Raw genomic sequence first — 23,300 nt, 5'->3', positions numbered from 1 at the left:
ACCCCCCCCCCCCCGGTTCCATTTGAGGTGGAATGCTGCGGGGAGAGCTCTCCAAGTCCTATCAGAGGCACTTGCCCAAGCATGTAATGTTTCAGGAGTTAGCACTGTATGTCGTGCTCCTTTGTTAGTTGTGCTATAAGTGGACTGTTTATCTTGAACGTGATATCAGCTGGTGACTGCAATCATGATTTGGTACAAAAGTAGCAACCAGAAAAGGCTGAGTGCAAGTGGATGACCATGCTCTCCAATCCCTCAGATGGCACTGCATCAAGAATTGTCACTCATATAAGCGATATAACCACACGGGCTCCGGATTATTTTGGCACACCTGTGTCAGGCACTACGATACGTGGCTACATCCATAAATGCTGCTTATAACTGTACTGTTCCTAAAGGAAGGCCTATGTCAACAGTGTCCAGAAGGACAGTCGACTGCTCTGGCTTCAGAGGCATCTGAGATGGACCATCACACAGTGAAAACATGTATTGTGGTCAGATGAATCAGTATTTCAGGTCTTTTTTTTCTGGACGGAATGGACGCCGTGTGCTCTGGGCCAAAGACAAAAAGGTCCATCCAGATTGTTACATGCATATTTCAATAAGATAATGTAAAACCTCATACTGCACACATGACCAAAGCCTGGATGCAGAGGAAAAGGGTGTGAGTGCTGGACTGGCCTGCCTGCAGTCCTGACCTGTCCCCAATAGAGAATGTGTTTGCATTTTGAAACGCAAAATGTGTCAATGAAGACCCAGGACTGTTGTGCACCTTAAAATTTGTTTGCAGAAAGAATTGGACAAAATGACACCTGACACACACTTGGTATCCTCAGTCCCTAAACGTCTTTAGATGTTGTGAAAAGGAATGGCAACATCATGCCGTGGTGAATGCTTTACTGGCCCAACTTTTTCTGGAATGTGTTGCAGGCATCAGAATTGGAGTGAATGTTTATTTTGAACAAATAATAAAATTGGTGAGGTATCGCATCAAATAATGTGCTGCTGTATTGTTTTCAGTGTAATACAGGACACAGATGATTTACAAATCAGTATTTTCAGTTTTGATTTTGATTTTGATACCGTCCCAACTTGTACTGATTTGGGGTTGTAAGACAGTAGTCAAATCATCTGCTCCATAGACCAAAAGGTCACTTATCATTAAGACGTGATGTTATTGGCATTTTATTTTTTTTAGTTTCCTTCTGCCAATTTAATGTTTACATTTCTTATTTTTGTCAGTGCACATTATTAAATGGTGTACAGGCAGCACAGTTAAAAATAAGGCGGTATAAGTTATCAGTTTGCTTTTAGCATTCTTTCCACGCCGTAGGCATTATGAAGGGCCAATATGTGGATTTTTGTATTTCTTAAAACAGGCCAAGCATGTCAGGGCTGCACTTGATCAAGCAAGGCAGAGATCGTCGGCGTATTGATCTACAGAGGGACTTCACGGTGGCTTCACCTGCTGAATTTGTCACCCGCTTTGGTGGCAACAAAGTCATCGAGAAGGTGAACGTTCTTATTTACTGCTGTCTTGAAGTCATACTAAAAGGGCTAATCACACCATAATCACTATTTCTTTAGTTTAGTATATTGCATTTCATTAGATGACAAGAAGCAGTTTTATAAATGTATTGATGTTCCATAACTTGCATGAGGTAACATGATTAGACCAGCTGTTATTAATGAAGTTTTTTTTTTTGTTTGTTTGTTTTTTTTTATACTTATGTGAGCAAATCAACAGTATTTTGCTTCTCCAGGTGCTTATTGCCAACAATGGCATTGCAGCGGTCAAATGTATGCGCTCCATCCGACGCTGGGCCTATGAAATGTTTCGCAATGAAAGGGCAATCCGCTTTGTAGTTATGGTGACCCCAGAGGACCTGAAGGCCAATGCAGGTGAGCTTTAGCATGATTTCTCTGAGCACTTAAGTCCACCAACTACTGTGCTTGATGCCAACATTAATTGAACAGTTGATGTCTTCATGACTGTGTGTGCTTTCTACATGCTTTGAAGTTTTACAAATTATGTTAGTTCAATGGTTGTTGTGGTTTTTGTCTGTCACAGAGTACATTAAAATGGCAGATCATTATGTGCCTGTGCCAGGAGGGACTAATAACAATAACTATGCCAATGTTGAGCTCATTCTGGACATTGCTAAACGCATACCTGTTCAGGTACTACAAGCCACTTTATTTCTTTAGAAGGTTTCCACTGCAATTAATAACTTTACTATTAATTGAGTACCTGCTGTCATATGTTTTTCTGTATAGGCAGTGTGGGCTGGATGGGGTCATGCCTCAGAGAACCCCAAACTCCCAGAGCTGCTTCAGAAGCATGGCATTGCTTTTATGGGTAAAATGAGTTTCTTACTCTCTCTGTCACTTTGTTGCTCATTTAACTTATTTAAAAACATTGCTTACTCCATCCTCAGGTCCCCCAAGTCAGGCTATGTGGGCGCTAGGAGACAAGATTGCTTCCTCTATTGTGGCTCAGACAGCTGGCATTCCAACCCTGCCCTGGAGTGGAACAGGTAGGTCAAAGTGATCATGGAGTCCAAAGATTTTTCTCTCTATTATTTAAACAGTTAATGTTTCTACATTCCTCCAGATTGAAACATTATGTAGTCAGTGTTTGATTTTAGCAATATTGTAAACTGTATGGGGTTTCAAGTGAGAGTTTCAGAAACTTCACACATTGTCATGGAAATGTATATGTACCATATGCTGAGTGTTATGTTTTTTTCCCTCAGGCCTGAGAGTAGATTGGACAGAGAACAACCCGAAGAACAGAATTATTAGTGTTCCTCCTGACGTGTACGAGCTTGGCTGCGTCCATGATATAGACGATGGCCTAAAGGTAAGCATGTCATCTAAATGACCATATCTAGTACCCAGTGAATGTTATGTGCTTTGGGGCGGCTGTGGCTCAGGAGGTAGAGCGGGTCGTTTCCTAACCGGAGGATTAGCGGTTCGATTCCCGGCTTGTCCAGTCAACATGTCGAGGTGTCCTTGAACAAGACACTGAACCCCCAGTTGCTCCCGGTGATGTCACCGGTGTGTGAATGCGTGACCATTAGTCTACTGTACATTAATGCATGTCTGGCATGGTAGAAAGTTATATATATCAATTACCAGGCTGCAGAGAAAATTGGCTACCCTGTAATGGTGAAGGCCTCAGAGGGAGGTGGAGGAAAAGGTATTCGTAAGGTCAACTGTGCTGATGACTTCCCTAACCTCTTCAGACAGGTAAGTGGAAACTTTGATGGGGCATAATATGCAGAAAAATTACTTTTGTGTGTGTGCGTATGAATTTTTTGACTGCATCAGTTACCTTCCTCTTTGGTTGTTCAGGTCCAAGCTGAGGTTCCAGGATCACCCATTTTCATCATGCAGCTAGCCAAGCATGCCCGCCACTTGGAGGTTCAGATCTTGGCTGATCAGTATGGCCGTGCCATTTCCCTGTTTGGAAGAGACTGCTCTGTGCAGCGGCGGCACCAGAAAATCATAGAGGAGGCTCCTGCTACCATTGCTACTGCTGATGTGTTTGAGGATATGGAAAGGGTACCAACCATAGATTGGACTTATGTACAACTGATACAGTTAAATTCAGATTGAAAGTTGAACATGTGAAAACCTTGATATGAATAAAGGTGCTTTCTTTCCTCAGTGTGCGGTGAGACTGGCTAAAATGGTGGGGTATGTCAGTGCAGGTACAGTGGAGTACCTGTACAGCCAGGACAGCAGCTTCTACTTTCTGGAGCTCAACCCTCGTCTGCAGGTGGAGCACCCCTGTACTGAGATGGTGGCTGATGTCAACTTGCCTGCTGCCCAGCTGCAGGTCAGTCTCACTCACTCCCCTCTTTTGATGCATTAGGGTATGTGACCGTTCAGTGGCAGACAAAGTCAGCACGATCCACTGCCATCAGTCTTCTGCATTAGACGGGCCCCTGTGTCCATTGCAACAAACTGGAAAAGAATGAGGTAATATGCAGAAGCAGTTTCAGTAGATCCAGAGCTTGTACCAGCAATGTCTCATGTGGTCTGTTCTGCAGTGTTTAGGATTGTGTAAGTATAGGTCAGAGGCATTCAAGCTGAAAGACACTTTCTGTGGAAGTGACACACTCACTTTGACACAGATGACAAGGGGATCTTTTTCCAGGCAGCAACAGAGCTCACTGTCTATCAGCAAGATGTTGTTTTCTGGGTTGTCCAGAAAACTGAAAACTTGATTCTAAAACTAGATTCTAGTCAGATAAGCATGTGGTTTATTCAAAGCAAAGACATTCGTAATCCATACAGTCTATGTGCTGTTTGTCCATTCATTAATGTTCTGTATATTTCAGTTCACGAATATAAATTTGGGTTTATAACCTTTTGCCAGATTGCTATGGGTATTCCTCTTCACCGGATCAAAGACATCAGGATGCTTTATGGAGTCCAGCCCTGGGGAGACTCTCCAATTGATTTCGAGGGTCTGACAGCGACCCCTTCTCCACGTGGCCATGTCATTGCAGCACGTATCACCAGTGAAAATCCCGATGAGGTACGCTTCATTCTCTCCTGGTACACAACATCCTAAGGGTTACCCAAAGTCTATGATTTCTGTTGGACATTATTATTATTATTGCTTCAAAGTGTTAACTTTGTCTAGATGTCAAAAAAGTAGATGTCATATTAATAGGATTTTACTTAGTCTATGAGAAGATGAAGAGTGGAGCTTTTCTGATTGCAGGGTTTTAAGCCAAGCTCTGGAACAGTGCAAGAGCTGAATTTCCGCAGCAATAAGAATGTGTGGGGCTACTTCAGTGTTGCAGCGGCTGGAGGACTGCATGAGTTTGCAGACTCCCAATTTGGACATTGCTTCTCCTGGGGAGAAAATCGTGAAGAAGCCATCTCGTGAGTACACATAGTATTTTGAAAAGATCACTCTATCAGGAAGCTCATTCAGAACCATTCATTTATTGCTAATAATTTTTATGCAATTTCCTAATCAGATGTTTTAATACTTGCCTTGTGATTTTGTCTTAATCTTTTTCCAGCAACATGGTGGTGGCTCTGAAAGAGTTGTCTATCAGAGGAGACTTCAGGACCACAGTGGAATACCTCATTAAGCTGCTGGAAACTGAAAGCTTCCAGCACAACAGCATTGATACAGGCTGGCTGGACAGGCTTATCTCAGAGAAGATGCAGGTATGCAGAGATGTTCCAGCTCTGGCCACTGGATACTCTTAGAGAAAACTATAGTAGGAAAAGATATTTTTGATATACTGACCCATTTTACAACTGTTGAAACCACACTACACCCGAGTGTTAGAGTAACAGTAAGACCTTTGGTTTTATCCTCTTGGCACCATGCAGTTTGAATTTAAGCTTCAATGTTCGATGTTGTGTGCAGGCGGAGCGTCCTGATACAATGCTGGGGATTGTAAGCGGGGCTCTTCATGTAGCAGATGTCAATTTAAGGAACAGTGTGTCCAACTTCCTGCATTCTCTGGAAAGGTAATAACTATAACATGTCATAGTAATCCATGTCAAGCAGTAGAAACCCAAGAAAAATGTTTTCCACAATTGAAAATATGAGACACACACTACTCTTTTACCAGGGGCCAGGTACTTCCAGCACACACACTACTCAACACTGTGGATGTGGAGCTGATCTATGAAGGTATTAAGTACGTTGTGACAGTGACACGCCAGTCTCCCAACTCCTATGTGGTCATTATGAACAACTCAGCTGAGGTGGATGTCCATCGGCTCAGCGATGGAGGTCTTTTGCTGTCCTATGATGGTAGCAGTTACACTACCTACATGAAGGAGGAGGTGGACAGGTAAGAGAAAACAAATCTTAATAATGAAATGTCATCACTAAATTAGCTGACATTAGTAACTCCACCACAGCATAGAATGAAAGTGAATTAAAAGATAATGTAATGGCACATTTATTTTATTAAGTCATTGCCTGGATAGATCTTGACTCCGGTAAAAACATTTCCCCACAGGTATCGCATCACAATTGGGAACAAAACTTGTGTTTTCGAAAAGGAGAATGATCCTTCGCTGCTGCGCTCTCCAGCAGCAGGAAAACTCATTCAGTACACAGTCGAGGATGGTGGACATGTGTTTGCTGGCCAGTGCTATGCTGAGATAGAGGTACATCATGTTAAGGATTATATGCATGTTGTCCACGAGAGAATGGAATCACTTGAGACTCATTGCATTTTTGTTGTATAGATGTGAACTCAATACTTTTAAATTCCAGGTGATGAAGATGGTAATGACCCTCACAGCTGGAGAATCTGGTTGTATTCACTATGTGAAGAGGGCTGGAGCTGCATTGGAGCCTGGTTGTGTCATCGCCAAACTGCAACTGGATGACCCAAGCAGAGTACAACAGGTACTGTGTTATTGACTGAAAAGTGTTATGTAATATTTTTTGTTTAGTGTAAAATATTGCTTTGCAAGTTAGGACATACATAGTAGCCTTCATCTCCTCCTGTTATGACTAGTGTCTGACTATCAAAATGACAACATTTTTTTACAGAGTAAGCAGAGTGAGCAGAAGTTTTAGTCGTTTGGGTATGTGCACTGGTGTTTAAAAGAAACCGCTTTATGAATTCAAAATATCACTGAGGCAAGAATTTGCAGCTACCAACAAAGATGAAGGCTCAGTTATCTGAAGGGAATAGATTCCAACAAAACATCTAAACCGGATTAATGTCAGAAAGTTAGGAGGCAGGCCTAATGGTGGAGGAGCCCACTTCTTGTGTTTCACTACTGGTTAGATATTAATGACTCAAGAAGAAAATAAGTGTAAATTACACATTTTCAGTTTCTTTCTTGGTCAGACATTATTCAAGGTAACCAACTGCGGATTTCTTCACCATCTTGTTATTTCAGAGTACAGACACTACATTTTAATAGACCATGCCACTGACAGTGCCTGTTTATGAAAGAATGACATAGGGACAACAATGTGGGAAAATGTGCACAATGACTTTTGTCTTTGTCTTGTAGGCAGAGCTGTACACAGGGGTCCTGCCTACTATCCAGGCAGTAGCTCTGAGAGGGGAGAAGCTACACAGAGTTTTCCACAATACACTAGATCACCTTGTTCACATCATGAATGGCTACTGTCTTCCTGAGCCTTTTTTCAGTGCTAAGGCAAGAATCCATACACAACTGGGTACACACCAACAATAGTTCATCCAGCTGTAAGCAGCTTCCTAAATATAGTGTATATATCTTGTGCCTTTCTCAGTTGAAAGAGTGGGTGGAAAGGCTGATGAAAACCATGCGTGATCCTTCTTTGCCACTGCTCGAACTTCAAGACATTATGACTAGTGTGTCAGGTCGCATCCCCCCTGCTGTGGAGAAGGCCATCAAGAAGGAGATGGCCCAGTATGCCAGCAACATTACCTCAGTACTCTGCCAGTTCCCCAGCCAGCAGGTGCCCCATAACACATGCACACACCATGCTACCTGCACCCACAGGATTCTGCCTTGTCAATTACAGGGGAACACCTGCCAAGTACCTCACAGTTCATTTTCTCTTTTCCAGCAATAGCAGTTGGTTGCCATGGCAATCTTTTTTTTTTGCAGAAAACAGAGTGATGATTAGTTATGTATAAATATATAGCACATTTTCTGGGTTACCACATTGGGTCATCTGCAAAACATTTGTAGCATGTTTAAATAAATAAGGGGTCTTGTGTTAGTTTAGCGGCGTGATTTTTATACTGTAACATCCGACTGCTAGAAAAACCCTCTGTCAGTATCCTCAGCAGACAAATAATTTCAAAATATAGCCTACATCTGAGTGACTACATATTTAGGTAAAGGGGGAAATAACGATGCAAGTGCTGTGTCTGTATGTATCTCTAATGTATAAATTAATCTTTCACTGAATTTGCTATTAAACATTTTGGACTCAGATATTTATGAAAGTTTTATGAATTTGATATCCATTGCTAGTTTATGAAGAGCAAAAAAGGCCTGAAGTTTTGGTCTAGATTTCACACCCAATTAGGATCTGCCATTCACTCTTGGTTCCTGTACACAGTTTGGCTATAACAGGTCAAAGCTAACAAAGGGTCATAGGGTCATCAGTTCACTTGGATTAAATGCTTATGAGTCTTGGATGTTGTTTGGATTAAATGCTTATAAGGTTTATCTCCTTCATTTCCAGATTGCAAACATCCTGGACAGCCATGCTGCTACTCTTAACAAGAAGTCAGAGAGGGAAGTCTTCTTTATGAACACACAAAGCATTGTTCAGCTAGTGCAAAAGTGAGTATATCTCAGTATGATGAAGTGTTTCACACATTGAGTTTTTCCCCATGACACAAGGAGACAGCCATATACTGTTTATCATGTGGTCTCCATACACCGGCAATTTCATATTTTTTGTAAATGGCCAAACAAAATGCAAGTCAATATACTGTATCTGACGGCTCTTAACATAATAAAACCAGTGCTAGAAATGGGGAAAAAAAAACAGGAGTAAAGTACAAGTATTCGGCAGCTAGTCATACGCTTGTCGTAATTGAATTTGTAATTATATCGTGATTTAATCGAATCGTACGCCCCGCATCATCGAATCATATTGAGAAAAAGTCTTATCGTCTCATCCCTAATATGATCTATAATTTTTGTTTTCCTAGTCACTTTGTTTTGTACATATATACCTTATTAGTACAATACTGCATTATTCTTTGTTTTAGACCACACTGTTTTTACCCAAACAGGTATCGCAGTGGTATCCGAGGTCACATGAAGGCAGTGGTGATGGACTTGCTCCGACAGTACCTGAAAGTAGAGATCCAGTTTCAGAGTGGTGAGGGAACAGCAGCAAAACACCTAGTTAGTGGTTTAAGGGGTTTACTGTGGTCACTTGTTTCCAAATACTGGAGTAACATGATCTTAGCTTTACTGTACTTCTTCAGAAGTACAGTAAATTATTCATTTTCTCCATATGGTGGAACCTTTTCACAATAAACTCCCTGGCATCTGTGACTCTGCAGTTTCCTTGAACAGTATTAACTCGAGCGCCTATGTGTTGGCTTGTTAACAGGGCACTATGACAAATGTGTGTTTACACTGCGTGAGGAAAACAAAGGTGACATGGCCAATGTGCTCAACTATATCTTCTCTCATGCCCAAGTCACCAAGAAGAACCTGCTGGTTACAATGTTGATTGTAAGTGTTCTTGCTTACTGTGATAAAGTCTTTCAAGCCCTCTCCTTATGTGTAGGATATTGATGCTGTGATCATGTACAAGGCACACTGCCATTCCATTAAGACATTTCTTATGTTTACTGTCTACACATGAATAAGTACATATATGCACATTTGTTTATATAGCCATGTGTGATATTTGGTGTTGGGTAAAAAATTGGTCCATTATTATTTATTGCACTCTTGTAATGAGATTACTCATGAATTCTCAGTAAGCTAAGTTACTCCATGTAATAACTCTGGATATTAACTTAATAACCGAAATTCAAAATTGAATGTGTCTAGGACCAGCTGTGTGGCCGTGATCCCACACTGACAGATGAACTGATGGCCATTTTGACGGAACTCACCCAGCTCAGCAAAACAACCAATGCCAAGGTGGCACTGCGTGCTCGGCAGGTCAGATGTGCATCAGATAAGGAAGTTATTGAATATCTACTTTTCAGCATTGGGAGATTTACCATGTTCCACAGTGAGAGCTTCACCAGCAGATGTCACTGTCCACTTGCCACTATAGCAGAGAGCACACAGTGACAGTGATTGTTATGGGTGAAAAACAAAACAATAGGTCAAATGAGAATAAAACATCTGTAATGTATTGAAACATTTTAAAGCTGGACATAGACTCTGTTACACAATGTAAAGAAATATCTGAATGTGTATCATTCACAATCTTACAGCAAAAGTACCTTCCAAATTCCTCCTCTACCCAGGTGCTGATAGCTTCCCACCTTCCCTCTTATGAGGTCAGGCACAACCAGGTGGAGTCTATTTTCCTTTCTGCCATTGATATGTATGGACATCAATTCTGCATTGAGAACCTGCAAGTAGGCAACAAAATACATGCCCAACAGTCAGCAAATTATCTAATACTCTGAAAAATCAAAGTGTTTAAGATGCCTATTTTTGGCTTTTTTTTTTTTTGCAAAGAAACTAATCCTCTCTGAGACCTCCATCTTTGATGTTCTGCCCAACTTCTTCTACCACAGTAATCCGGTAGTCACGATGGCTGCCCTTGAGGTGAGAGGAATAGTGACATCAGTCCACAAATCTTTTGGCCTTTACTTAATTTTAATGAAAAATACAGGCGCTTCACATATATAACCAATATTTTCTGTGGCTTCATCTCTATAAACTACAGGTGTATGTTCGCAGAGCGTACATTGCCTATGAGCTCAACAGCGTTCAGCATCGACAGTTGAAGGACAACACGTGTGTAGTAGAGTTCCAGTTCATGCTCCCCACTTCACATCCCAACAGGTATCACGTTCAAAATTCCCACAGTGCTCACCTGCTCTGCATCCTCTTTCCCGCTGATCTCCTGTGGATGGCCCAGGAATCAATATTTACTATATGATAGGGATGGATCTAGAACTTTCCTTAGGTGGCAGTGATTCTGGCAAGTTGGCAGCATCACGATATATTTAGTCACAGCTTTATGAAACTCCTGCAGCTGTCATCTGTTCCACCCACTGCTTTCTTCCTCAGAATTACCAGTATAATTTGATGGCTTCATTTGTTTTTGTGTCTGGCTTTTCCCCATAGTCCACTGCATTATTCCATTGTGTAAGTGTTTGTTGTATAGGTGGAAATAAGCTGTGGTTACAAACTTAAGTCTTCACATCTTACATGGTGCCATGGTTCCACTCTACCTTTCCCAGCTACCTGTTCATTGTTCGCTGTTGTACTCTATGTAAATGCTTCTCATGTGCAAAAGGTATTTTTTCAAGACTGAAAATACTTTTCTTGGTTTGTCAAAAGTGTGAGTGCCATGAGCACAGTGCATCTAGCCTCAAGAGTGTCATGTCAGTTTCTCTTCCTTGTAAGTCCTGGAAAAACATCTTGTGTCATAAAACTTGAGAATCAGAGAAACCAGAGGCAGACTCGGGATTTGCACTGTACATGCTCAGCATTTGAAAAAATCTTGTAACAGACAATACTGTGACATGTCTGTTGCGCTCACATCCTCCATCCCACCAGTTTCAATATGTTTGGCTTGTCTGTTGTGTGTATGTGTGTGTGTTTCTGTGTATTTGATTGCTGCCACTTTGCACTGCTAGTGTTTTTTCTTTTTTCTGTTGATTTCAGCTTGTTTATGCAGTTAGTTGTAGAATGAATGCCATCATATGTTCATTTATTGCATGCTTGTGATTTAATGTATCCAAATTAACTTTCATGATTGTTTGATCACTGAGCGAAATACAGCATGAAAGCATGCAGTGATCCTCTGCCTTTTGTTCAGAGCTTACCTCAGGACAAGGAGGTCTTGGGATCTCATGATGCATGTTGTAAAGGGAGCAGTCAGGAAGTGAAATGTGTGTTCATTGCTAGAAAGACATTTTCAGTTTACTTTATCCTCCATTTTACATTCTATGCCTCCAGGTAGATAGTGATAAATACAAAATCATATAGTAAAAGGATTCACACATTGATACACCTTGACTGTCTTCCTCTGAGATGCCTGCCACTAACCACTTAGTAATCAATGTTGTTTGATTGCAGAGGGAACATCCCCACTCTAAACAGGTATTGTAGTCATTCCTTTTATTGCATAGATTGCTAGTGACTGTAGACTAGCTAGCTGCATGGTCAAATCATTAATTTAATCATTGATTTAAGTCAACAGGTTGTTTGGTTATGAAATTGTTTGGGGCTTAGCGTTTAGACTGTACTCTCGTTGATAAGCACAAAGTTTCTTAATTTTACTGACAACAGCATGCCCCTTGGCACATCAACCTCTATGTCAAACATTTGAGCCTGTATGTGTGTTTGCGTCTTTGTGAAAGAGTTGCATTTTATACTGTTGTGTGTATGTGTGTCAGGATGATTTGGAATAACTTGATATAAAGTGGGATAAAATAATTTAAAATACATGCTGGGGAAATGCTGTTCACCGTTGCAAATCTCCTGAAATGAAACCTGTGACTGTCCTGCCAGGAAAAGGGCCGCTCCAGTCCTGGGCAATGTAAACGCCACCAAGACTAAATTACAGCAAACTAAACCCCAGCACCTTAATAAGTACGCAGAGAAGGAAAATGCCTCTGATTTGGATTCTGTGGACAGGTTTGATACACAAAACCTCTCGAGTGCTTTTTATTAGGTGTAACTACTGGGACAGCTTACCGTGATCAAATAACTAACGCCTAACAAAATGAAGCCTTTGAGTATTTGAAGGGTCTTTCTGGTGTGATTTTTATTTATTTATTTATTTATTTTGTTGTTTCACTTGTTCCTGGATAAAGCATTATTTTCTGTGTTCTAATTTGACTAACGTGTGGTCTGTCAAAAACCCCTTATACTGTACTGTCATGGTGGAATTTTGGTACTACTCTACTTGCTTTTTATGATTTGAACCTCATTCAGTTTTTATACTATAGAGTCACCTACAATTTTCATACATATTACATCCCAGCACTAAAAAGCACTGATCAAAACTGTTGCGAGGTTCTTAAAGGTCGATGGGGTGCATTTTACTAAGTCAGTCTAGTGTTGTGTCAGATTTTGAATTGCTCTCTGTTGACACTCTAGGATGTCCTTTTCATCCAACCTGAATCACTACGGCATGATGCATGTGGCCAGTGTGAGTGATGTTCTGCTTGACACATCTTTTACACCCCCCTGTCAGCGGATGGGAGCCATGGTCGCTTTCCGCTCCTTCCAGGAGTTCACCAGGTTAGTTCTTGGTTAACATAGTTCTTAACTTGGATATATTTTATTGGTTGGTGAAGATGATATGACCAGTGTGATTAATGACTTGTATGATTTTTCTCTATTCCTTCTTTATAGGGATATACCAGATGTGTTGAGCTGCTTCTCTGACTCTCCTCCCCCAAGTCCAAGCTTCCCAGAGGGTGGTAATCCTGTCCTGTATGGTGAAGAAGACAACAAGGTGACGAGAACAGACTTGTGATAGTCACAGGCTGGTCATTGATCTTTATGACTGTATGCCTCAGATTGAAATGTGCATTTGCTTTGTTGTCCAGAGCGCCCGTGATGAACCTATCCATATCCTGAATGTAGCTATTAAGACAGACTGCGATATTGATGACGATGGCTTGGCAGCCCAGTTCAGGGAATTCACTCAGTCAAAGGTTGGAGCTGTCTACAGCAAGACATTGTTTCTCTTGAGTTCAGTGATAAATGTTTCAGAGGACTCAAAAATATCATCTGACATTTCAGCCTTTTCCTATTCCAGAAATCTCAGCTGTTTGAACATGGCATCCGAAGGTTGACTTTCCTTGTGGCACAGAAGGTGAGGGTGCTAATTGGTGTTTACCAAGTCAGCTGTCTGTCTTCACAATCTGATGCCGTGCATGTCACCAGTTTTGTTCTGAGCAGCATGTATCATAATGTTACAAATGAATTGTCTTGCATTTTAGTAATGAATGCAGTGTAATTAATGCTTAATTTATTATGGAATAACACCGCTGTGGTAACTAATCATTTTTGTTTGAGATTTAGCTTATTTTCCTGTTTGTCTCTATCTCTTTCTGCATGACTTGCTTTTAACGCATTTATGATGAACAGGATTTCAGGAAGCAAGTCAACTGTGAGGTGGACCAAAGGTTTCATGTAAGTAGAGGAAAATAAAAGAAATAAGGACGGGTGTCTCTTTGATTTGATGTATTCGACAAATATTGATTTGTTTGGTTAAAGACTGCTCCAGCCGATTCTCCCGAGGAGGTGCATATGAAATATCCAGACATTCAGCTGCAAAACTATTTTCAAATGAACAATATACAGGAGCTAGGTTAATTGGACCAGAAAGCAGTGTACTAATATACCTACATCCAGCAGGGCCTGCTTGGTTGTAATTTTACAAGCTGTCCTGCAACTCCTTGATTTCAAGAGGAAGCTTATTCAGCCTTTTTGCCCCAGTGCGTAGGACCCTAACCCACCACTGCTCAGAATCAGTGAAGGTTTTGGGTTAGTTAGTTAGATTTTGCCACATTAGAATGATGTCCTGCAGTAATGTGGACACTAATCTGAACACCTGTCTTTAACATGGATAGCCAAGGAGTTCATGATATCCCCTGTCAATTGTGCTTTAGTACACAGAACCACATAAGCAGAGCACGGGACACAACTTCAGATCATGGGAATAATGACAGATTCTGGATAGGATGAGATTTTGAGAAGCGCCCCGTTCTTTTGCCTCTGCTGTTTGACAATAGGCTTTGATTTTCTTTTGATGGCACCATAGTCTCTGATGAGAGCTAATTTTGCTAAGCAGTGTCTCAATCATCATAGGTTACATAGAGAGGTTTTTTTAGTAGTGTGCACCAATTTTTATGGTTACCCTGAAATGGTTTTTCTCAGTGCACTGTATTGAATATGATGTGTAATCAGGGTCAAATCATGGCTGTGGAGTTTTCCAGTGTGTAGTATTGCTGTTCTCTTGTTAACATGTTTGCTGTGAGTTGACGAGAGCATCTCCAATCGGCCTGGCATTGTTTGGCAAGTGGGACATTTCATCTGATAACGTCTAATGTCTCAGAAAAAAGAAAATGTTTTATTCATCACTTCAGTGAATGGTGCTTTATATATGTAGCCTATTACCATTATTATTTGAGCTTGCTGTCTCAGTGATTCCAGCAGTAAAAGCAAATGGGACCCAATGCATGAATCATCACTGCTTAATACTCCATACTTACAATATATACAGTAGCAGCTGTGCATGTCTGATTTATTTATTTATTTATTTATTTTACACTGAACTGCCATGTTTACAACCAAGGTTATAGTTACAGAGACACTGTTGATTTCTTTTTGTCCTTTCTGTTTTTATCTCACTATCTTTCACACAGAGAGAATTCCCCAAATTTTTTACTTTCCGTGCCAGAGACAAGGTGAGTGTCTACAATTTACAAACCATGTGGCTAATCATCACTTTCACTCAAAACATAACCAAACTGGTGTTGGCCAATGTAGAAATGCCATGTGTTTTGAAGCCTAGTTACATGTATCAGATTATTGTAATCCTGAAAATACAACCACAAATTTCAAGATATAAGCAGACTGATAGATTTTCCCTTTGGCCAGGAAACCATCCAAGACTGTGTTGCGATTATAAGACTTTTCTATCCCCTTGGCAATGCTAAATTTCACTCTGTCACTATCAGTGATGTCTCTTCCTCTTCGTTACCCCTGATAGTTTCACTACAATGACGCCACCAAAACTCATTAAAGTAATGAACTCTTTAATTATGTCTCCCATTTAAGAGAAATGATACCCATTAGCAGCTTTCTGAGATTAAGATTGCCCATGATTTCATTTACTTAATACAGTGTGTGGCTCACAGGCATCTTTTACTCTTATATCAACTGAGTGCTCCTGAAATTGCCAATTTGAACTACTCCTGTTAATGGGAAAGATGATGGCAAAGAAGCCTAACTGGAGAGAAAGTTCTTCTGTGAAGTTTGTGAACAAGCCCTATTAAAATATAGCAGTGTTGTTGCTTTTTGTGAACGTGTTCTGCCTGTGTCTCCATAGTTTGAGGAGGACAGGATCTATCGCCATTTGGAGCCAGCACTAGCTTTCCAGTTGGAACTCAACCGCATGCGCAATTTTGCCCTATCTGCCATCCCATGTGCCAACCACAAAATGCACCTTTACCTGGGCGCAGCCCGTGTGGAGGTGGGCACCGAGGTTACAGACTACCGTTTTTTTGTGCGTGCTATTATCCGCCATTCTGATCTGGTCACAAAGGTAAGACAACAGAGGAGCAAGGAGCCTTTTCGCTCCCCTTTTTTAAGTTGTTTTTAGAGATATTAGATTCTCTAACACACATTTATGTGCCTTTTATTTTTAAAAACTCGATCACACTTCCCCCTTTTGATAATTTTTTTTTTCTTTGTTGTTTTACTAGGAGGCCTCTTTTGAGTACCTTCACAATGAGGCAGAGCGTCTGCTGTTGGAAGCCATGGATGAACTAGAGGTGGCTTTCAACAACACAAATGTACGAACTGACTGTAACCATATCTTCCTCAACTTTGTTCCCACAGTCATTATGGATCCATCAAAGGTTTGCAATTTCTAAAACACTGCCTGACCACAGCTCACATTAATGAATAAAGAATTTGGTTCTCACTAATCTTTCTCTACAACTGTCAGATTGAGGAGTCTGTGCGCTCCATGGTCATGCGTTATGGCAGCCGTCTGTGGAAGCTGCGTGTCCTGCAGGCTGAACTGAAAATTAACATCCGCCTGACTCCAACAGGAAAGCAAATTCCCATCCGCCTCTTCCTCACTAATGAATCAGGCTACTACCTGGACATCAGTCTATACAAGGAGGTCACTGACTCCCAAACAGGACAGGTGGGGCCCAAAGACAGAAAGGTGGGGCACTCAAACATTTTCCATCTCTTCTGTTTATTTTTCAGTCATTGGCAAAGGGGTTCACCTCCATCCTGGAAACCTCGACTCCCAGAATGCAATTTACCAGCTTCTTTGAAAAGTTAAACATGGAGTTTGTAATTTGTATACAGTTAAATTTAAAAATTCATGTTGAAAGTTGGAGTAGCGCTCCAGTATGGTGTCATGCCATTAAAGTTAGAGGTGACTGGTTTCTGTTTGTAAATTCTAAACATGGTTGAGAATTGGCTACATTTCCTGCAGTCATAATCATGCAAGAAAATGAATGAATGATGAACTTCTGAGAATACTGAGTAATCAGAGCTAAAAAATAGCTTGGTCTTGTATAAAAACCTGCTGTAAGCTATGGTACCTGCCTAGCGACCAAACGGCGGACAAAGTCAGTACCTAGCTGTAGAAAATAGCAGCTAAAGAGCCAGATGCTGACGAACTGCCAAATTTATAAGGTCGTGATATGACAGTGTTGTGTGTACAGCTTGTTGTACTAGTACTAGGTGACAAAAACATCTGTACTTGGCAAGTGTTTTATGGCCCTGATTCTGCAAAACATTTGTCATTTGAGGTTCCTGTTTATGACATACCTGCACCTAAAAGAGGTGGCAAGTGACTGATCCTGACTGATGGCCCTGATAATGTATGATGCTGTAGCCTGGTGTCCTCTAGAGGCAGTCACCATATCCTGTGTACATTGTTTTTGTGTATGTTGTTTGTTAACATCTGAATAATGCTTCATGTTTATTGGGTGGTTGAAGGCAGGTTGTATGACAGATGCTCCTTATCATCATGATCATCATCATCATGATCATCATCATCATGATTTTTAACCCAGTGGTAAGGTTGTTGAAAAGATCTGTATCTGTAGAGTTATTCTCTGTGTCCTTCTTTGTTCAGATTATGTTCCAAGCATATGGAGACAAGCAGGGTCCGCTGCATGGCATGCTCATCAACACTCCTTATGTCACCAAGGATCTGCTGCAATCAAAGCGATTCCAGGCACAGTCTTTGGGCACCACCTATGTCTATGACTTTCCAGAAATGTTCAGACAGGTACAGTACAAAAACAACTTACTCCATGACCACAGTGCATCTTCTGCTTAGAAATGCTGAATGATTAATCATTTTATTTTGACTTTTTAATTTCTTTACCCAGGCTCTGAAAAAGCTGTGGCACTCAACCCAAGCCTATGCCCACTTACCCAAATGCCCTCTTCCTTCTGAGCTGCTCACCTTCACAGAGCTGGTTCTTGATGCCCAAGGTCAGCTGGTACAGATGAACCGACTGCCAGGGGGCAACGAGGTCAGTTTAATTTGATACATGAATACAAAAAAATAAGAAATCTAAATAATGCCCAGTTACATTGACATGACTTTTTTCTTTATCTGTCCAGCCCCCCTTTCAAAATGTGCAATTCCCCTTTTACTCTGTAGGTGTCTCTGTGTTTCTTTGAATGTGTTCATGACTCCTTTTAAGTACTTTATTGTTGTATGGCAAAGCTTAATGCATCTTTGGAAGTGCACTGAGAAATAATAATATCTAGTAATTCTTAAGATAAAATGCTGCAGTTTCAATCAGAATTAGAGCACGACAGTATCAAACACCTCACACTTGATCTCACACCATTTGAGCAACCAAAAAAAAAAAAAAAAAAAATATTTCCAGTATATTTATGGTGCAGTGTTTAAACATGCTGAGTATTTCTTGTTACATTGCATGTGCTCTGTCTCTCCAGATTGGCATGGTGGCATGGCGGATGACCCTGCGTACTCCAGAATATCCAGCGGGACGTGAGATTATCGTCATAAGTAACGACATCACACATAAGATTGGCTCATTCGGGCCCCAGGAGGACGTGTTGTTCCTGCGAGCCTCAGAGATGGCACGAGAGAGCGGCATCCCTCGAATCTACATCGCAGCCAACAGTGGCGCACGCATTGGGCTGGCAGAGGAGATCAGACACATGTTCCAAGTGGCCTGGCAAGATCCAGCTGACCCCTATAAGGTCAGCCGGCAGTCTCTTCCTTCCATCTTGTCCTTTGAAATTTTATAACTTTTTAAAGTTTTGTTACCTGAAATTCACAAGCTCAATATTTCAAAAACCCAACCTAAATATATTTTTGTGAGTAAATTCCTAAAGCAAATAAATGTCAAATGTATTTTCTTTATAATGGTTGTCATTAATTTCAGACATACAAGGTGTAGTTTATTTGGTGTGTATGGCTGTTAAATTATTTCTTTATTTAAGAGCTTATGTTCAATTTCTGAAACTTCCATGCACTACCTGTATCTTCTTTTTTTGCCTTTCAAAATGATATTGAGGTTTTGTCTTTTGCATCTGTCCCCCTGCAGGGTTTCAAGTATCTCTACCTCACACCTCAGGATTACAAGAAGGTTTCGGCTCTGAATTCTGTGCATTGTGAACATGTGGAGGATGAAGGAGAATCCAGGTACACCTTTTTTAATCTCATATTGATACACTTTTAAATGAGTGGAAATTAACCTACAAGCTGCTGCAGTAGCTGTGTAGTGTAAATGAATCAATGGTTTAAAGACTGAATGAAAATATGTATTGTCATGCAGGTACAAGATCACTGACATCATAGGAAAGGAAGAAGGGCTGGGTGTGGAGAATCTCAGAGGCTCTGGAATGATCGCTGGAGAATCCTCTCTGGCTTATGAGGAGATTATCACCATGAATCTGGTAAGAGTGAAATGGCATACTTGTGTACAACAACACATGCATACATGTAGCCCTCTCTTTAATCTTAAGCTGCACACTTGGCTGAACTTATAAGAACAGTGATTTCCTCAGTTCAAAGAGTTGAACAACTTGTGCTGAATAATTGCCTGCATCTGGTTTCTTAATATGCATTTAAAGCTTTAACATGAGTGTCCTGTCCAATAGGTCACATGTCGAGCTATAGGAATTGGGGCCTATCTGGTGAGGCTTGGACAGAGAATCATCCAAGTGGACAACTCTCACATTATCCTAACCGGAGCTGGGGCACTCAACAAGGTAATTTAATTACAATATAACTGTGTATTTCAGAGAGTTTCTTTTCTATCCTTTTAAATTGAAAACATGATGCTGTGCTCCTCTTGCAACAACGAACGAGTACCAAATAAGCTGTCTCTAAAAGAACACATGATGTATCTGCATTTTAATGAGGAATGCACTCCAAACATTCATTAGTTGGCTATTAAATGTTTCTCTTAACAAACAGATCTAAACAGGAGCTGTGCATGTTAAAACTGGTAGTATACTGTCAGTTTTTGTTAACAAAATTGCAGATATTGAAATATTAAAATAATATTTATTTATTAAGGCAAAGAAAGTATATTGCGATTTAGGTTCTTGTTCGTCCTTGTCGATCAAGCCTCCTTCTGCCTTGCTGTGTCCTATTAGGATTCCCTTTCTGCTCCCAGCCACAGGCCCGCCTGCCACTCATGGTGGAACAATTGAAAGCGAACCATGAAGTTGTATTTGCATAGAAATAGAGTGGCATGCCAGAGGCTCCAGTGCAGGACACCCATATCATTTGTTTTTAATCAAAATGAAAAGTTTTGCTGAGGCAAATTGTTTTCTGCATGTAGTTGATTGGTGTGTGTGTGTGTGTGTGTGTGTGTGTGTGTGTGTGCGTGTGTGCACGCGCCTGTGCGCTTCACTACTTTCGCTTGTTTTGCTTTGCATTCTCTGTCCTTGTCAGCGCATTAAAATGACTCCATTTCAAATTAGGTGACAGATCGCAACATGACAAATCATGAAAATGGCCCAGTGATGGTATACCCATTTCCTGGAAGCTCAGTTGTTTTTAGATGACTGAACTGTTTAGCTCAGTTTGTAGGAGTAGTAATAGGTAGTGACAACTGTCCACATTGTGTAGGTATTGACATATACTATATCCTTTGTTTACAATTGTGTTTATTTTAAAATAGCACTGATTTCACTAGCAACACAGGCAAAAAAAACGGGGTAGTTATGTTTTTTCCCTGCTCATGTATCATATGGTTTCCTGGCTATTAACTGAAACTTAATGGAGAGCAGGAGGCCGCCACCCAGAGATCATCAATTCATTACCTGCTGCAAAGCTCTCATATCTTCATGGGGACTGGATAGTAACTATGAGAGTAAATACCCCAGTGAGCGGTTACATCCAATTGGCTGCTTGTTTTCTTCCTCCCAGTCATCTCCCCATCTCCCTCTATTCCTCCTGCTATGTCCCCTCCTCTTCCCCCCTCCGTGGAATCTTAATGAAGCCAGCGATGGCCAGAGGCACGGGGGGTTTGTGTATGTCAAGGTGACTGCAATGTTTCTTGGGGCTGCAGGCTATCCTGACAGCTTTAGGAGAGTGCCCTAGATTTGTAGCCAGATACATAACCATTAATGGTAATAAAGAAAGTAAATGATGGCTGAAAAGGTGAGAGCTAAGGGTATGGATTGAGCTCCTCTCTGATTTTTATGGAGCCATGTCAGTGCCCTGCCACCTGTTCTAGCCTGCTTGTGAAAATAGGGTGGGCTTGGAGTGAGATTTTATGGCTTCAGGTTGGCACAGGGGCAATTTCAAGGGCACCCATATACAGTAGCCTCTATCACAGCTGGTAGGAGGAGGATTCAGAGTGTACATGGCAACAAAAATGAATGCAAGCCAGATGAATGAATTGACTGTTTAGGATGAGAAAGGCTATGTGTTAATTCACAATGTCAGTAAGAAATTCCCCTTGGAAAAGTGGTTGATGTTGGCACCCATCTGTGACCGCTGTGCTAGAGAGATTTCTGGTTGCTGATCACCTATATTGACAAGGCAGCGGGCCGTGTAATGCAGAGTCTCTGTTACCTGGCATGTCTGCGCCTGTGTGTGATCTCATTGATCCACAGCTCCCCAGGCCAGAAACCCAGTGACGGCACCTCCTGTTGTCAGCAGAGATTTGCAACATGAGCAGCGGATTAACTCTGTTGCCTTCATTGGAGACTTTCAAAGGATAAATGTTCACAAAATTAAACTGGGCAGAAAATCGCTACTCCAGTCTTCAAGCAGGTCTCAAGAGTAGCACAATAGTTTATTGCTGTATGTGACTTATAGCTTTATTATTTTCCTGCCAACACAAAGCCAGCATAGCTCAGGTCCTGTCTTTATGCCATTCACTGTGAATAATTTATTTTAAAGTTATCAGAATTATGAAATACATCTAATAGTTCTCAGTATGTGGCTATAGATACAATATAAATATGGCCAAATAGGGTTGATGCACATTATGACGCAATATCTATCCTTACAGGCTGTAGCCAGGGTGCAAATTACATTGGGGGTCTCCTTTTTACCTGGCAGTTTTGAGCTGAGTATGTGATCTCCAGCGAGTCTTTGAGAATCACAGATCTGACATCAAATCCAGGTGCAATAATTATAGTACACATAGGCACACAAAATAACACATGAACGCAGCTTGAGCCATGAATGAACCCTGCAAATGTCCTGATCAATCATGTTACAGGCCTTATTGACAGAATATAAAGTGAGTCTGACCTCAATGTGCACTGCTGCTGTCACTCACAATTCAGCTGCAGTTTCCTCAAACTGTCAAGTTTCACAAAGACATACCTTTGTTTACTACCAGAGGGAAATACATTGTCTATTTTTGCATTTCATGATGGTTTGATCCCAAGAAAAACATCTGTAGGTATAGCTGAAGTGGATGGTGCATCTTTAACAGGCTGCTTGTTCCCACGGGCCACAATTGGTTTTTTGATCACTTCTGGTACAAAACCTTAAATGCAGTAATTAGTATATCTTTAATTGTATTATGTTAGAAACTATTAAACGTTTCTAAAGTTACATACAAATTAGCCCAACACCCTCATGCATTCGCACACTGCAGCTGTGAGTAAACTACACTATATAATTGCTGCTCAGATAAATTCCCCACTTTGGGGCGGTCTTATATTCCTTCCTTCAAGCTTGGGTCCACTACCAGAGGCCTGGGAGCTTGAGGGTCCTGCTCATGATCTTAGCTGTTCCTAGCACTACACTCTTCTGGACAGAGATCTCAGTTGTTGTTCCTGGGATCTGTTGGAGCCACTCTCCCAGAACTCCAAGGTCAAGGTACATCAGTGTCAGATCACACCATCCGTCTCTGTCTGAGCCACAGTGGACTTCATGGAAGACGACTGAGGAGGACTCCACTGTTGAAAGCAGATCATAAAAAACTGATCAAACTGAGCAAATCACATGAGCTCTATGTTCACAGATGCAAAAATGAAGCCTACAAAGAAAAGAACACTGTACCTACTGTGAAACATGGAGGAGGCTCAGTTATGTTCTGGGGCTGCTTTGCTGCATCTGGCACAGGGTGTCTTGAATCTGTGCAGGGTACAATGAAATCTCAAGACCATCAAGGATTTCTGGAGCGAAATGTGCTGCCCAGTGTCAGAATGCTTGGTCTCAGTTGAAGGTCATGGGTCCTTCAACAGGATAATGACCCAAAACACACAGCTAAAAACACCCAAGAATGGCTAAGAACAAAGCATTGGACTGTTCTGAAGTGGCCTTCTATGAGCCCTGATCTAAATCCTATTGAACATCTGTGGAAAGAGCTGAAGCATGTAGTCTGGAGAAGGCACCCTTCAACTATGAGACAGCTGGAGCAGCTGGCTCACGAGGAGTGGGCCAAAATACCTGTTGACAGGTGCAGAAG

The 23,300-nt window shown here is 41.2% G+C and overlaps 1 protein-coding gene across 10 annotated transcripts in view; it reads left to right on the top strand.

Moving 5' to 3' along the window:
* The window catches only part of acaca (acetyl-CoA carboxylase alpha), a 35,433-nt gene that overhangs the window by 3,068 nt on the left and 9,065 nt on the right, over positions 1-23,300 (top strand). For 3 of the 10 annotated variants that reach the window (XM_020598739.1, XM_020598740.1, XM_020598736.1), the window contains exons 3-44: positions 1,377-1,509; positions 1,761-1,899; positions 2,069-2,178; positions 2,275-2,356; positions 2,436-2,534; positions 2,754-2,860; positions 3,139-3,249; positions 3,355-3,564; positions 3,671-3,841; positions 4,385-4,546; positions 4,736-4,899; positions 5,043-5,193; positions 5,399-5,502; positions 5,607-5,831; positions 6,003-6,153; positions 6,263-6,397; positions 7,018-7,164; positions 7,262-7,450; positions 8,189-8,289; positions 8,748-8,836; positions 9,074-9,198; positions 9,523-9,636; positions 9,951-10,064; positions 10,168-10,257; positions 10,379-10,497; positions 11,740-11,763; positions 12,175-12,300; positions 12,766-12,909; positions 13,024-13,126; positions 13,221-13,328; positions 13,433-13,489; positions 13,765-13,809; positions 15,045-15,086; positions 15,731-15,946; positions 16,107-16,262; positions 16,352-16,576; positions 17,504-17,659; positions 17,763-17,909; positions 18,343-18,612; positions 18,960-19,057; positions 19,191-19,311; positions 19,516-19,626. In XM_020598739.1, coding sequence (XP_020454395.1) covers positions 1,377-1,509; positions 1,761-1,899; positions 2,069-2,178; positions 2,275-2,356; positions 2,436-2,534; positions 2,754-2,860; positions 3,139-3,249; positions 3,355-3,564; positions 3,671-3,841; positions 4,385-4,546; positions 4,736-4,899; positions 5,043-5,193; positions 5,399-5,502; positions 5,607-5,831; positions 6,003-6,153; positions 6,263-6,397; positions 7,018-7,164; positions 7,262-7,450; positions 8,189-8,289; positions 8,748-8,836; positions 9,074-9,198; positions 9,523-9,636; positions 9,951-10,064; positions 10,168-10,257; positions 10,379-10,497; positions 11,740-11,763; positions 12,175-12,300; positions 12,766-12,909; positions 13,024-13,126; positions 13,221-13,328; positions 13,433-13,489; positions 13,765-13,809; positions 15,045-15,086; positions 15,731-15,946; positions 16,107-16,262; positions 16,352-16,576; positions 17,504-17,659; positions 17,763-17,909; positions 18,343-18,612; positions 18,960-19,057; positions 19,191-19,311; positions 19,516-19,626 — 5,491 coding nt within the window. The remainder of the gene's footprint in view (positions 1-1,376; positions 1,510-1,760; positions 1,900-2,068; positions 2,179-2,274; positions 2,357-2,435; positions 2,535-2,753; positions 2,861-3,138; positions 3,250-3,354; positions 3,565-3,670; positions 3,842-4,384; positions 4,547-4,735; positions 4,900-5,042; positions 5,194-5,398; positions 5,503-5,606; positions 5,832-6,002; positions 6,154-6,262; positions 6,398-7,017; positions 7,165-7,261; positions 7,451-8,188; positions 8,290-8,747; positions 8,837-9,073; positions 9,199-9,522; positions 9,637-9,950; positions 10,065-10,167; positions 10,258-10,378; positions 10,498-11,739; positions 11,764-12,174; positions 12,301-12,765; positions 12,910-13,023; positions 13,127-13,220; positions 13,329-13,432; positions 13,490-13,764; positions 13,810-15,044; positions 15,087-15,730; positions 15,947-16,106; positions 16,263-16,351; positions 16,577-17,503; positions 17,660-17,762; positions 17,910-18,342; positions 18,613-18,959; positions 19,058-19,190; positions 19,312-19,515; positions 19,627-23,300) is intronic. The other 7 variants (XM_020598737.1, XM_020598738.1, XM_020598745.1 and 4 more) reach the window with 7 other exon arrangements.

Source organism: Monopterus albus, unplaced genomic scaffold, assembly GCF_001952655.1.
Source record: "Monopterus albus unplaced genomic scaffold, M_albus_1.0 scaffold39.1, whole genome shotgun sequence".
In the NCBI taxonomy this organism is placed as follows: domain Eukaryota; kingdom Metazoa; phylum Chordata; class Actinopteri; order Synbranchiformes; family Synbranchidae; genus Monopterus; species Monopterus albus.
This window is presented reverse-complemented; position numbering and strand designations above follow the sequence as displayed.